Source organism: Salvia hispanica, chromosome 1, assembly GCF_029641045.1.
Source record: "Salvia hispanica isolate PSC_SH4W2 chromosome 1, Shi_PSC_v1, whole genome shotgun sequence".
Lineage (NCBI taxonomy): Eukaryota > Viridiplantae > Streptophyta > Magnoliopsida > Lamiales > Lamiaceae > Salvia > Salvia hispanica.
Window position 1 is genome coordinate 49,033,591 of NC_142692.1, and position 15,329 is coordinate 49,048,919.

General features: G+C 35.7%; 2 protein-coding genes across 2 annotated transcripts; both read left to right on the forward strand.

Annotated features, from left to right (window-relative positions):
- The first annotated feature begins 14 nt into the window (after positions 1–14).
- Positions 15–4,396, forward strand: LOC125222156 (AP-3 complex subunit mu-like). Its single transcript, XM_048124638.2, has 8 exons — positions 15–178; positions 585–684; positions 822–932; positions 1,703–1,792; positions 2,322–2,569; positions 3,298–3,507; positions 3,588–3,795; positions 3,987–4,396. The coding sequence occupies exons 1-8, from the start codon at positions 144–146 to the stop codon at positions 4,230–4,232; spliced, it is 1,248 nt and encodes a 415-aa protein (XP_047980595.1). The 5' UTR covers positions 15–143; the 3' UTR covers positions 4,233–4,396.
- Positions 4,397–5,405: 1,009 nt separating this feature from the next.
- Positions 5,406–9,541, forward strand: LOC125222155 (alkaline/neutral invertase A, mitochondrial-like). The gene is made up of 6 exons (XM_048124636.2): positions 5,406–6,262; positions 7,211–7,370; positions 7,598–7,809; positions 8,174–8,667; positions 8,773–8,821; positions 8,923–9,541. Exons 1-6 carry the CDS (start codon positions 5,573–5,575, stop codon positions 9,247–9,249), a joined length of 1,932 nt encoding a protein of 643 aa, XP_047980593.2. The 5' UTR covers positions 5,406–5,572; the 3' UTR covers positions 9,250–9,541.
- The last annotated feature ends 5,788 nt before the right edge of the window (positions 9,542–15,329 follow it).

The window sequence follows — 15,329 nt, forward strand, 5'->3', positions numbered from 1 at the left end:
GCCCCAATAGTTATGAGATATGTCAAATAACCTCCTAAGTTTTTTGTATTTACGAATTCAACCCCCTTTTATTAATTTGAGTTTCAAACGGATTGGATCAGAAAATCAAGTGCTCTACAAAATTTAGGAACAAATTCGGAAACATGTTGCAGTGTATTTTTCTTCTGTCAGATTCCGGGTATGATCTCTAATCATTCATTTCCTCCCCCAACTATTTCATGGTATATGCGTCAATTAATCGTGGTGTGATCAGATTTGAGCGGTTACATTTTACATATTCAGCTATCAGAACTGAGAATCAATATGTATTGGCAGAATAAATTGTTGAAAGGTTATTAGATTTAATATTCCTGGCATTATTAAGTTGTTGAAAATCATTATGTACTGGCAGTATTCCAGCTTTGAGAAATTGTTTATGGAATTTCTGTTTCAACTGATATGGGTTCACTATTCAACAGCAATAGAAGTTTGCAACAAAGTAGTATTTTGTTGTAGAATTTGAAGAATGGGATTTCTCTTTTGGTAACTGAATTGCTGAATGAAAAAGTGAGTAGGCTGATGATTGATATTATCTGATATTTCAGGGAAGTGTTGCTTGAGAAACAGCTTACTGGTCACAGGGTTGACCGCGCCATATGTGATTGGTTCTGGAACCAAATACTTACTCAAGGTGATTCGTTGAAGGTATCCCCAGCTGCAATAATTGTGATGCGATTCGATTCTGCACGAATATCTGTTCACTATATCTGTGTGTTGTTAACCTATTTTAGTTTAAAGACTCTTACTGTGTATGTGTTTTTCTTTCCCTTGTGATGTTATAGCTTGTACCTGTTATTTCTTCACCCACCCACTACCTATTTCAAGTGGTTCGTGAGGGGATCACCTTCTTGGCATGCACCCAAGTTGAGATGCCACCTTTGATGGCAATTGAGGTGGGTACCATAGGTCCTGATACTTTTATTTAACTACAGTGAGCTCTTTCTGTTCTAAAAGGGGAATGTGGATTCACAAACTCCTCTTCCAAAACTTGAACTGGCATTTGCAATATAAATTCCTTGAAGGATTGAGCGACCGACTAAAGCTCTCACTATCTTTTTGTGTGCTTGAATATAAAGTGCATGTCTTAGGACAACTAAATGTATGAGAAATTGTTATTAGAAAGCCTACATATTTCAAAAAACCATTGGAAGCTTAAATTATAATTTCAATTAAGCACAAGAATCATCACACTGCAAGTGCCATGTGAAATCATTGTTTTGGTTGTTGCTCTGCATTTTTATACCACTGTCATAGTTCCGTCTCTAAAAACATGAACATAAAACTTTTCTTACTTGCCACAACCATCCTAAGAACCATTCGATGCAGCAAGAGAGTTTATTGTACATATGGCTATGTGCATTGTGTTAGGACTCCATTCATTAACACAGTGATAGTAGAATTATTTGATGCCACAGAGAGTTACAAATATGGTACACATTGTCAGTAGAAGGTATCGACTATCGAGACGAGAATGTATTCAGGCATGCAAGCATGCACTGTAGAAACAGAACACATGTATAAAAAAAATAAGTTGCCAGACGTTGCTGTTTTTTAACATTCTTAATGAGTCTCTTATCTTATACTGCCACACCATGCAATGCAGTATGGATTTATAGTATAGATTGAGCAGATGTTATTAAACACTTGACAGTTTGATTTCTAGTTCCTTTGCAGGGTAGCTGATGTTCTTTCAAATTATTTGGATGGCTTGAATGAAGATCTGATTAAGGATAACTTTGTTATTGTTTATGAGGTATCTATTTTCTGTGATTTTGCCATTTTTTTAAAGATAATTTGGCGTATGCACACATAACGACAGTGAAAAATTTGTTATTAACATTTGTAGGGTGGTGCTTTTTATATGTCATATGCATATTCATTTGTCTATTTGGTTGGTCTTATAGATATGGTTTATAAATTGGATCATACAGTGATGTGACAGGAAACATTGTAAAAAATCTGTTGCAATATGTTTGTTGGGATTGGTCTTGAATATTTTGGATTCAGTATGTGTTACTATGAAGGAGCATTTATTGCTGTAAGTCCTTAAATGCCTAGTCAGAATTTTTTACAGAAGAAGTTTCATTGGCTTGGGTTAGACAATAGATAGAAGGGACACATGTTCATAAAAAACTATTTATCTACATGAGCAATTGTTTTATTGCTTATAAATAATGGGTCATTTGTCAATGTAATTTTCTATGTTTTTGCATTTATAATTCATGTGATATCCTTCTAAGCTATTTTAAAATCCTAAGATGACTGAACTAAATGCTATGCAGCTGCTAGATGAGATGATTGACAATGGCTTCCCTCTAACAACAGAACCTAATATCCTAAGGGAAATGATAGCTCCTCCAAACATTGTTAGTAAGGTTTTGAGTGTTGTCACTGGTAATACGTCCAATGTGAGCAATACACTTCCAGGGGCAACTGCTTCTTGTGTTCCATGGAGAAAAACAGACCTTAAGCATGCCACCAATGAAGTTTATGTTGATCTAGTGGAAGAAATGGATGCTACCATAAACAGGTGCATTGCAATACCTATTACCTAGAAACTTATGTGTACCTCTCTTTGCATTAATATCTGAAATTTGATTTTGTAGAAAGTTCTACTCAATTTCTCAATCTAATACAACATATTTGGCTCTTCGGTTATCAATTTCTGGGTGTGTGTGTGTCTCTTCAACTCTACTCTTTGGTGGTCTGGTATTCTGGGGATAAAAGGGCCAAATCAAGTTGCAAACATAAATGTTACAGATACTTTGTATTTTCCAATGTGGAACTTCTCATCTGCTAAAAAAGAGCACCAATGTTAAGGTTGTGGTATGCACTTGCTAAATTACATCAATCACTATATTTCTCAAAACAATTTATTCTTTATAGGAACTTTTACTTCTTGCTTCTATCTCAAGCCTATTTCACAATCTTCTAACTGCAGAAGCTTGGCGGGCTTTAACTTTAGTTCTGTCATTCACTCGTCTTCCCACTTCAAAAAATTATGAGAGCATTTAATTGTAAGAGACGTTTTGGGGATTGGGTAGAAGACTAGCCCTGGTAACTTATTAAAGATTAAATTGTTGGCATTACCGAATTTTCTTTCGGATTGTATTGTTTTAAAATTATATTTCCTGGATGTTCTTGATCGAAACATACACAGCTGTTGAATGTTGTATTTATTGTATCACATTCTTTATCTGTTTATTGTATCACATTCTGATTACTCTTATCCTCTAACCTTCTCATCGTTCTGCTTAGAGATGGGAATCTGGTGAAATGCGAGATATATGGTGAAGTTCAAGTAAATTCAAATTTGTCAGGTCTCCCCGATCTCACTCTGTCGTTTGCGAACCCTTCAATATTTAATGACGTGAGATTTCACCCTTGTGTTAGACTTCGGCCCTGGGAATTAAACCAGATTTTATCCTTTGTGCCACCTGATGGACAGTTTAAGCTCATGAGTTACAGGTTTGCAGAGTCTCAGTGTGCTCGTGCATTTTGTATGCAGACTTTACACTCTAGTTTAAATACACATTGTTACCTTTCAGGGTGAAGAAGTTGAAGAGTACTCCGATATATGTGAAGCCACAATTCACTTCAGATTCAGGGACATGTCGTATAAGTGTTTTAGTTGGAATTCGGAATGATCCTGGAAAGTCAATTGACAATATTACAGTTGAATTCCGACTACCACCTTGCGTTACGTCATCTGATCTTTCTCCAAATTATGGATCTGTAAATGTTCTTGCTGACAAGGTATGAGTTCTCCAGTAGTGAATGTCAACCTAGTTATCTGACCATTATATTGAAGACACCAACTGAACATACAAATGTTTCTCACATACAGTTAAATACTAGTATAAATCTAGGATTTTTGTGGTACTGGAAGTAGTTTGTATTGTATTATTGCTAATGTCACTGCACTTTGGCATCGCCTGTTTCTGCAGACCTGCTCCTGGACAATCGGGCGGATGCCAAAAGATAAAGCTCCGTCTATGTCTGGAACCTTAGTGCTTGAAACAGGTGTGGAGCGGCTTCATGTATTTCCCACTTTCCAAGTTGCTTTCCGGATCATGGGGGTCGCTCTCTCTGGCTTAAAAATCGATAAGCTGGACCTGAAGAATCCACTTTCTCGACCGCATAAAGGTTTCCGGGCTCTCACAAGAGGAGGTGAGTTTCAAGTGAGATCATGATTTCTTGAAGCAATACAAGTGTGACCCTACAGTGTTTCTGTTGTACATTTATATATCAGAGTGCCTTTGTGTTCTGTGTAGCTTTTTAACCATAAGTGATTGGGATAGTAATGATTTTTTGATATTTTTTTTGTTTCAAATATTAGTTCACACTTAGATGGGAATTGATATCTGATTCTAATCTGTTTCTGGAGTGGATTTGATTTGGATGTTAGTAAGAGAGAAAAGATCATAAGGGGAGGTGGAAGAAAGGATGGTTAAGTGGAAACTTTTTTTTTTCTTGGGATATTGGCATCTAATATCACGAAACTTTCAAAAGGTTGGATTTTTCCCACGAACTTTAAAATTGACAAATAATATCACGAACTTTACTCTGGGTTTGTTTTTTCCCACAAATGAAAAAATTCATTTTATTTAATAGATTGAAGAACAATTTTGGAGGATGTGCTTCAAGAAAAACTATCTTCAAAGATTGAAAAAATTGAAACTTTCAAAATAATTTATACTCCCTCCGTCCCAGAGAAGTTGGCATACTTTGAAAATGGCACGGGAGTTTAGGAGGTTTTGTTTTGTGTGTTAAATGGAGAGAGAAAATATAATTTTTATATTCATGTGAGAGAGAACTTTTTTCAAAAAGGGAAATGTGACATCTTTTGTGGGACAAACTAAAAAGGAAAGTGTGCCAACTTCTCTGGGACGGAGGAAGTACTTTACAAAAATAATTTGAAATGTGTTATTAAGATCACTTTAAAGTAACACTGTTACAAATAACCTTAATGAACTTATTCGCTATCCTTTTTTTATACCAATTTATTTTAGGATTATTATATTTTATCTTGTTATAACTTGGGTCAATATTGCTCACATGTATAAGATCGATCCCCTTATAATTGTTGTTTCGTTTGAATGAAATTTGATACTGTGAATACATAGTAGATATAGTTATGTACTTATTTTTGATGTTTGAATAAATACAGTGCGAATAAGAATAAAAGTGAAATTCTATTTCTTTCAGGAGTATTTTATTACTAGTTCCGTCCTTAAAAATATTTTATAAAAAAATTAATGCAAAATTGAAAAAGTAAAAAAATACAGAGTAAAGATTTGACCTCACACGATCCAAAATGAAGGCCGCCGCTTAAGTCGCCAATAAATATTCCCACGTGTCTAAGAATCTAACATTGGCTTCCCCATTCATTTCTGAATCCTCTTCTCCGCTAAATCTTCCCTTCTTTTCATTTCTGCAATCCATTTTTCACTTCAAATTAACTAAATCTTCGTTCCTCAAAACCCCACTAATCTTCCTCACAACTCAAATTGAGAGTTTTTGATCGAATGAAATGACCGCTATATTCAAATTCATCAACATGAAGCCGTGTTGTAGAATCCTGTTGCCCTCCAAAAACACCCTTTTTCTCCCCAAATCCTCTAATTTCTTACCCAATCCCAATTATTGCTCCGCTTTCCAATTGCATACCTCCGCGCCCACTTCTTTCGGCTTGAAAGCCATTCTAGGTCGGACGAACTCGACATGGGGCCAATCGAGAGTCTTCTCCAGCTCCCGCCATTTCAATTTCAGCAATAGGGCGAATACCCATTTCCTAATTGCCAGAGCTGCGCCGGATTTGAGGAATTTCTCAGCGTCGGTGGAGAGCCGCGCCAACGACAAGAATTTCGATAGAATTTACGTGCAGAGCGGCATCAATGTGAAGCCGCTGCAAGAGGAGAAAATCGGCGCGGATGAGAGGGTTGAGGGTGGGGTTAATGTGCGGAAGAGTGAATGCTCGAGGGAGGTGGGGAAGGAGGAGTCTGAGACGGAGAAGGAGGCGTGGAAGCTACTGAGGAACGCCGTCGTCACGTATTGCGGGAGCCCTGTGGGTACTGTGGCGGCGAATGATCCCAATGACAAAACGCCGCTTAACTACGATCAGGTGTTTATAAGGGATTTCGTCCCTTCCGCCTTCGCCTTTCTGCTCAAGGGTGAGGGAGAGATTGTCAGGAACTTCTTGCTTCACACCCTGCAGCTGCAGGTAGTCTGCTCTCTCACTTCTTTTGATTGTGTGTTTTCTTTTTTGTTGAGTATGCCTAATTTTGTGCAAACTTCGTGTTTTAGACATTCGAAAATGGAGCATCGATGTATAGATTCAATGAATTTTAGATTAGTTAGATTCTTCATTTTGAATAATTAGGAAGATTTATGTAAGTAATGATCCAAGTCAAAATTTAGGTATGGAGAAGGAAAAGGAGAAAAAATAGGAAGGTTTTTGAGAAGCTAACACAATTTTGAAACCACTTTTTTCTCAATTTAGCAGCTTTAGTCAAGGCCGAGGAATCTGTTGTAGTCGTGGTCAAATGATAAAACGTCAGTCTTATGAAATTCGCATGGCCTGGGAATAAATTGTGAGAAATTCAAGAACTTGAAGCATTATAAACTTTATGTGAAACCCAAATATGAAACTTCAGTTTAAGCTCTATTGTTTTAATTGGAGAAGATTGTTGACTTCAAGATGTTTTTTTTAACAATGCCTAACGCTATTGTATCAATTTAATATCTACTGCAAGATTCCATGTGTTTAGGGATTAGGCTTTAGGGTGTGACATTTTAATATCTACTGCAAAATTCAGGAAATATAAACTTGAAGTGACTGAAGCCGTAAACTTTGTTGCACATTTTCGAGCAAGTAAAATAAAAAATAGCTTTAATGACTGCATTATTAAGCTTGATCGCTAGAGTTGTTTTAACAGTTGGACTGGGATTTTGATTACTCAATGCATCTTCTATGTAACTGGGAATTTGCTCACAATTTTTATTATTCTATTTAATTTAAGGATGTACTCAATTTCTGATGTAAACGACATAAACAGATCAACTCACTATTTAAGCTGTTAAATGAATGTTCCTTCTCTTTCCTGGTTTTGTATGAATCCGTGATTAACTGTTGATGTGGCTACTTGATTCATGCTGCTTCATTTTCAAGAGTTGGGAGAAAACGGTGGATTGCTATAGTCCTGGACAAGGATTAATGCCAGCAAGTTTTAAAGTTAGGTCTGTTGCTCTAGATGATAATAAGTTTGAAGAAGTTCTTGATCCAGATTTTGGGGAATCGGCTATTGGCCGTGTAGCTCCTGTAGACTCTGGTATGCAAGTTGTTTCTTCATTAGCTACAGTGTCACTGCTTGGCAATATTGTTTCTTTTTTCTTCTCTGTTTACTTCTCTCATTGCACTCTTTCGATATTGGAGTTACAACTGTTTAACAGTAAACGCCTAGTCGCTGCTTGATACATTTAAGCAGTCAAACTTTATTAGCTTCATTTTTTTTTCTTTTCATTTCTGTGATGTTGCAACTGTTTATCATTTATCTAGGACTCTGGTGGATCATCTTACTGCGGGCTTATGGGAAGCTCACTGGGGACTACGGATTGCAGGAAAGAGTGGATGTTCAGACAGGGATAAAGCTCATTCTAAATCTCTGTTTGTCAGATGGTTTCGACATGTTTCCCACTTTACTTGTTACAGATGGTTCCTGTATGATAGATCGACGGATGGGTATTCATGGTCATCCACTGGAGATTCAAGTAAGTTTGCTGCATATCCTCGTAAGAATGGTTTGTTTCTTATCAGATTTTAGAATGTGAAAAAAAAATTTCAAACGACTTTTGGCTGCTACCACATCTAACAATATTTCTGAACCTTTTTTTTTTTAATATTTTCATTTTTATTTGTTTACTTTATTCTTTATTAGCTCCATAGTTTCTAGTTATATGGTGGAAATGCAAAGTTAGTAATGGGATTCATACATGTTCTGTTGATGTATAATAAAGATGAATTGCAACTCTCTTAGAGCTTCATGTGTTTGTGCACGTAAGCAGTTCCAATTTGTACTGCAGGTCAAATTTATTCAAGTCTCATGAATGATTCCTTTTTTATTTTATTTTTCAGTCCCTATTTTACTCAGCACTTAGGTGCTCTCGTGAGATGCTTGCGTTAGACGAGGGATCCAAGAATTTGGTGAGGGCTATCAACAATAGACTCAGTGCATTGTCGTTTCACATAAGGGAATATTATTGGGTTGATCTGAAGAAAATTAATGAGATCTATCGCTATAAGACTGAGGAGTACTCCACTGAAGCCACTAACAAATTTAATATATACCCTGATCAAATTCCTCATTGGTTAATGGATTGGATTCCTGAGACGGGCGGTTATCTGATTGGCAACTTGCAGCCAGCTCATATGGATTTTAGGTTCTTCACTCTCGGAAACCTCTGGTCCATTGTATCATCTCTGGGTACCCCGAGACAGAATGAGGCTGTATTAAATCTGATAGAAGCCAAATGGGATGATCTTATCGGTCAAATGCCACTTAAAATATGTTACCCTGCTGTAGAGTCAGAGGAGTGGCGAATAATCACTGGAAGCGATCCTAAGAATACGTGAGTTCCTATAACAACTTTATCAGAAAATTGCTTCGATATAGATGCAGTTTTATATATCATCTATCCCTTGTGGTTTTCTGAATATCATTGGACTTTCTGCAGACCTTGGTCGTATCACAACGGTGGATCCTGGCCAACACTTCTGTGGCAGGTAAGAAACTCTTATTTGCTTCATTTGGATAATCGCTTTTGCCAGAAAGTTAGTTAAAGATGTCGTTGTCTCATGAGATGGTGGTTTGTTTTGTTACTTAGTTCACACTGGCGTGCATGAAAATGCATAGGACGGATCTGGCGAAGAAGGCTCTGGACATAGCTGAGAAACGGCTTTCTCTGGATGGGTGGCCTGAATACTACGACACAAGGAGTGGGAAGTTTATAGGGAAGCAGGCGCGGTTGTACCAGACATGGTCTATTGCAGGATACCTGACAACGAAAATCCTGATGGAGAAGCCCGATGCAGCTGCCCTTTTGTTCTGGGAGGAAGACTACGATATCCTTGAAAACTGTATTTGTGGTTTGAGCAACTCAAACCGCAAGAAGTGCTCGCGCAGGCTTGCCAAGTCTCAGATTCTTGTCTGATCTATTTCTACTTTGATTCGAAACAACACCATACGTATACATGTATTGCTAATGTACAGACGATAGGATAGTAGTTTTTCCATTTGTTATATGTTATAGAAGCCAAAATGTTGTATACGAATATATAGATATATAGAAAAGGGAAAATAGGAGAGCCCTCTTATATTTTGGAAGGGTGGGCTTGGCCTATTAGTGTTGCGTGGATGCAACATATTGTACTAATAGAGTGAGGATATATTCATATTCATGTAGTCCCATTTCTCTATGTTTAGTACAACTGCGCATTTGATCATTTCTTGTCGAAAAGTGAAATAATAATCCGTTTGTTCTTATATGCACAAAAACGCCTTTAAAGTAATCATCATTGTAAGGCTTGTTTGGTTAATTCCTTATTAGTTATCCCATTTCACTAGGGGTGTGCATTTGGGTTTCGGTTCGGTTTTTCGCCCAAACCGAACCGAACCCGAAAAACCGAATTTAGGTTAAAATTGAAACCGAACCGAAAAACCGAAAACCCGAAAACCGAAAAACTGAAAACCGAACTTAAAAGTCCGAACTAAACCGAAAAAACCGAAATTTCAAAACAAAACCGAAAAACCGAAAAAAAAAGTATATTTTAATATATCTAATTTATTTTATTTTATATATACTAATAGAATATAAATATATATAATATAAAATTAATATAATATATATAATATTTATTATATAAAAATATATTAGAAGAATATATGTTATATATATGATATAATATACTAAATTAATAGGATAAAAATATATGATAATATATTTAAAATATAATTCGGTTTTTCGGTTTTTTGGTTTTTTTTTCGCCCAAACCGAACCGAACCGAAAAAACTGAAATTTTTGTATTTTTAGAACCGAACCGAACCGAAAAACCGAAAAAACCGAATCGAATTTCAAAATTTCGGTTTGGTTCGGTTCGGATATTCGGTTTTCGGTTATTTTGCTCACCCCTACATTTCACCATTTCAGCATATTCCTTATCTCATGTGTTTATACCTTTTGCAGTTATTTTTATATTAAGATATTTTTGTGATCGAATTCATTCATTTATCATACATTATATTCATCTCAATTATTTATTCTTTCATTTCTACTATGTTTGATCTTTTACTACATTTTATATAAAGGAAAATTGATCTTTGAGTGAATTATATAGTGCTCTCCTGTCATGAAAAATAGCTCCATCGATCCATTTTGGGTTGTCCACAACCAATAGTCATATTTATAAGTAAAGTGTTTACTTTAAATTATTATCCACTGATACGGGAGAAACCTCAAACCCCGACGTGCAGCAGCCGCAAGCGACTCCAAGCACACAAGCTCTGCCAGAGGAGCACGACCAACTGGACTTCGACACAACCAGCCAGAGAGAGGAGACACCGAGCTTACCAGCCAGGAGCCTGTGTCCGAAGAGGGTGTCAAGAAGACCAGACAAGTATGGGGACTACGTCTCACCTTGAAGGGAAGATTGTTTAGATTGTTGTTTTATTATTTTATTATCATTTGTTTTGGGCTGAACATCAATTTAACACTTTTGGGTCGAGCAATTCCTTTTTGGGTTTTCTTTGTTAATTCCCGTAGGTCGAATCAACCCTAGTGTCATTAGCTATAAAAGTGAGATATTGTTATTTTATTAATCATCAATGAAATAACTTATTTTCTCTATTTACCTTTGTTTTTCTTTTCTGCAAAGAACCCTAGTTCAGGTGTGATTGTCAGGAAAGCCCGCGACTACCTCCGTCCCTCTGCCGGCGATCTCCAAATCGATCGTCGAGTACGTTAAGGGAAGAATTCCCTTAACAAATATTGGATATTTTAGTGTAATTGGGTTAACTTGATTGATCAGTATTATCATAATGATACATCATATAAGTATGGAAGTGCGGAGTGCACGCTTATTTGAATTCATTATGATGGACGGGGTCCGGGGGCAGGGGCCCCGGGTAGCGGGGTCCAAGGGGCAGAGCCCCTGGCTGGGGTCGAGTTGTGTAAGAAATTCATCCGAAAATGTAATTTCTGAAAGTCGAAGGACTAATTTGCAATTTCGGAAACCTTTTGAAAAACAGTTCATTCGGTTTTTTTCCTCAACAGATGCACTGGTTCATCTTCTTCAAAATCTGATCGATTTTTTTGGTTCTAGATTATTCTCATATATCAACATATTAAAGTTCTGATTTCTCTATCCGATCAAATATTTTGGTAGAACCACCGAAATTGATTTGATCTGAAAGTGATTTATCACGACTTTCAGATTATCTGTTTTGTTCAATATTCTAAATCTCACTAACAACAAATTGGTGCTTTCATTGAGAGCCCAAACGACTTGGAGTGGTGGCCGGGCAACAAACTCGCCGTGACCAATGAGTACGTTTGGGGCCGACTCGGAGTGGTGGCCGGGCAAAGAATCCGCCGTGACTAACGAGAACTCGGAGTGGTGGTCTGGCAAAGAACCAGCCGTGACCAATGAGGACGTTGGCCCGTAAAGGAGGGTTGAATGTTATGGACTCAATTCCCACATCGATTGTGAAACACAACTGGTGTGGGGTATATAGACTAATTGAGTTATCTCTCCTAACATGCTAGTCTTTTGGGCTGAGTTATCCTGTTTAGTCTGTATCATCCACCTTTTCTTTTTCTCTTTCATACTTTACTCACTTTTTCTCTTTTCCTTTCCTACTTTATCCAATTTTCTCTTTCCTTTCTTACTCCCCTCAAATTAGGTAACAAGGTTTTTGATATTCGTGCAAAGCTCCCCAAAAACTAACACCATTAGTCATGATATTGAAATTGAGTTATATCATTAATCTTTCCTGATTTTCTAATCTTATAAAAGTATATGTCAACTAGTACATGCATGCTTCGTCCTGGCATATTGCACTGATTCTTCATGACACAAAATACAAATAGTGACTCTGTTATCATAAAACAGAGGGCAAGTTTTGATATTGAGATTGAGTTATATCATTAATCTTTCCTTAGCCTCAGATTTTAAACTTGGTTTCTGCACTTGAAAGTACTACATTCTTTTTACTTTTCACGAGACAAATCATGATCGGTTGATATTCTTGGATTGACATATTGTCTCCAAAGATAAAATAATTTCTTCCTAGTGCATCTCAAACTGCTAAATACCAACGAATTTGATGGGTTCAAGAATCGAGCAAACGAACATCTATATGCATGTACAAAAAAAGGGAACTTGAGAGACGACTTGCTTATTGTATTTTCTATTCTCCTCACCCAAATCCCACATTTGTTTATAGGATAGAGATGTAAACTTGAGATCGTTTTACCTTTGATGACATACACACAAACTATAGTGCAAGCCAGGGTATTATTTTGTGGATAGAGCGTTTCTCAACGACTTGACCTATTTTCCTTTACTGATTTTAATTTTTGTTGTTTTGAATTTTGATTTTTTTTTCTTTTGGTTCCTTAATAATAGTCAGTACAGTATAGACTATGTCAGGGTCCTCTTGAGCCTCGAAGTCTCTTTATAAGAAGACAAAATCTAGTCAATTTTATAAGCAAGCATTCTGACGGTTCACCTAATTTTTGTAAGCAAGCTTACTGTTTTTGTTACAGCACAAAATTCTTCACTTCAACGCAATTTGCGTTAATTGCACAGAATTACTAGTTGCTAGGTCCAAAATTAAGAAACCATGAAACAAAAAGTGGCCAATTTTCTTTAATTAGAAAACTTAGTTTTAGAACTTTTCCAATCAGCGGAGCTCACGTGTACCGCACGACAACTCTCATTCAAAAAGTTTAAATTCGTGATCAATTGAGATTTTTTAGCCTAATTGAGAATTGAGATGCATTATCAGTTACATTTTTATTAAATGAGTGATCCAGAATTTATCACAAGAAAAAAATTTTAGATTAATTAATTATGAAAGGACAAAATAGTAATTTCATGGTATATTTTATTCAATAAATACTTTTTTTAATTTTAATTTTTTTAAAAAAAATTAAAAAAAATTATTTTAATTTTTTTTTAAATTTTTTTTTTTCAACTACATATACAATTCATGTCAACTACACACATATAATGTCAACTACCTATACAATTCATATCAACTACATATACAATTCATGTCAACTATACACATATAATGTCAACTATGTGCCCGTTCGGTTCCCAAGATAACATTTATCTTCTCCATTCACATTTTTAACAAAATTTTAGCTAACAATTGTAGATTTAGGTCTGTTTTGGCCCATTTGAATGGACTCCTTCTCCCCTAATCTCATGACTATCCATCTCACCTCACCCCCTCCTACTAATTAGTCCATCTCCCTCTACTCATTATTCTCCTCTCCACCCTACTCTACAATCATACATAAGACTAATTTAATCCTAGCCAAGGTCTATTTTAGTGTATTTTACACTACATCTCAAGACAATTTTGTTTCATGAACCGAACAGCCACTATGTGTACAATCCATACCAATTACATATATAATTCATGTCAACTACATCAATATAATATCAACTACATATATCTACATATATTATACTCCATGTGAAACGTTGTTGTTGATACAATAATATGGGTCGTTGACATAAAAATATTTGTTGTTGACATTAATTATTTGTAAAATGTTGTTGTTGATATAATAGTTGACATAAATAACATTTGTTGTTGACATCGTAGTTGACATAATGTCTCTGTAGTTGACATCGCACAAAAATGACAATTATGCCCCCTAGTTGACATAATGTCTCTGTAGTTGACATCACGCGAAAATTATACATAAGTGGCTGAAAATGCATCTTAGTTCTCAACTAGGCCCAAAAATCTCACCCTAACAGGACCCACAAACTATATATAATAACCACTGTCCAATTAAAAGGTTTAAATTTTGAATTTCTCAATCAGTACACATGCATAAAGATTTAATGTGAGGGAATAAATCATAGGGTAAATAGCCATTTAAATCACTAAGTTTGGACAAAATATACTCTATTCCATAAAGTTTGAAATCCGCTAATTAAATCACGAAGTTTCAATCTTTTTAGTTTATCCCATGGGTCAAATTTCATGTGGAATTCTTGCATCTCTACATTGAAATCCATCTTGAACTCTCAATCCAACTTTAAGATCAAGCTCAATGTGATTACACTTTTGATTATACACGCAACTTTTTCGTGATTTAAATCTCAATCCACATCAACAAAGATTCCACCTAATATTCGACTCATGGAATAAACTAGAAAAACTGAAACTTTGTGATTTAATTAGCAGCTTCCAAATTTTATGGGATAGACTAGATTTTGATCAAACTTAATAATTTAAATGACTATTTAACCTAAATCATATCAATATTATTCATTAAAAAGTGTACTCCGAGTCTCCTACTAAACATAAAAATATCATTTACAGCACTATTCTTTAGTGAATGTATTAAATTGTACTACTACCTTATTCATTGTCACCACTATACGTCAAATAATTCTCAAAAAAGAAAATAGTGGACCTTGTTTTATTAACTACCTACTATTAGTATTTAATTATGGATTAATGAATCAAAATTCTAAGCGGAGATATTTTGATTATGAATCAAAATTCCAGTACACGAAATTATAATTGAATTATAATTGTATGAAATTGAATTATAATTTAATTCTGAATTCTTTGTTCGGTAAAAATGATATAATAAGTACTCCCTCCGTCCCATTGAAGATGACCCACTTTCCTTTTTAGTTTGTCCCAACCAAGATGACTCATTACTTAAAATAGAAACACCTTTATCTCTACTTTATTCCCTCTCTCTTACTTTACTCTCTTCTCTTAACACACAAAATACAGTTGCATAAAATCCCGTGCCGCCCAAGGAAGGGGTCATCTTCCTTGGGACGGAGGGAGTAATAGATATGGAATTGAATTATATATTGCATGTGCATGTGTAGTGTGTATGCGCAAGTGTGTGTAGTGTGTGTATTATGTGCATTGTGTGCAAGTGTGTGTGTATTGTGTGCATTGTATGTGCAAGTGTGTGTATTGTGTGCATTGTGTGTGCAAGTGTGTGTGTATTGTGTGCAGTGTGTA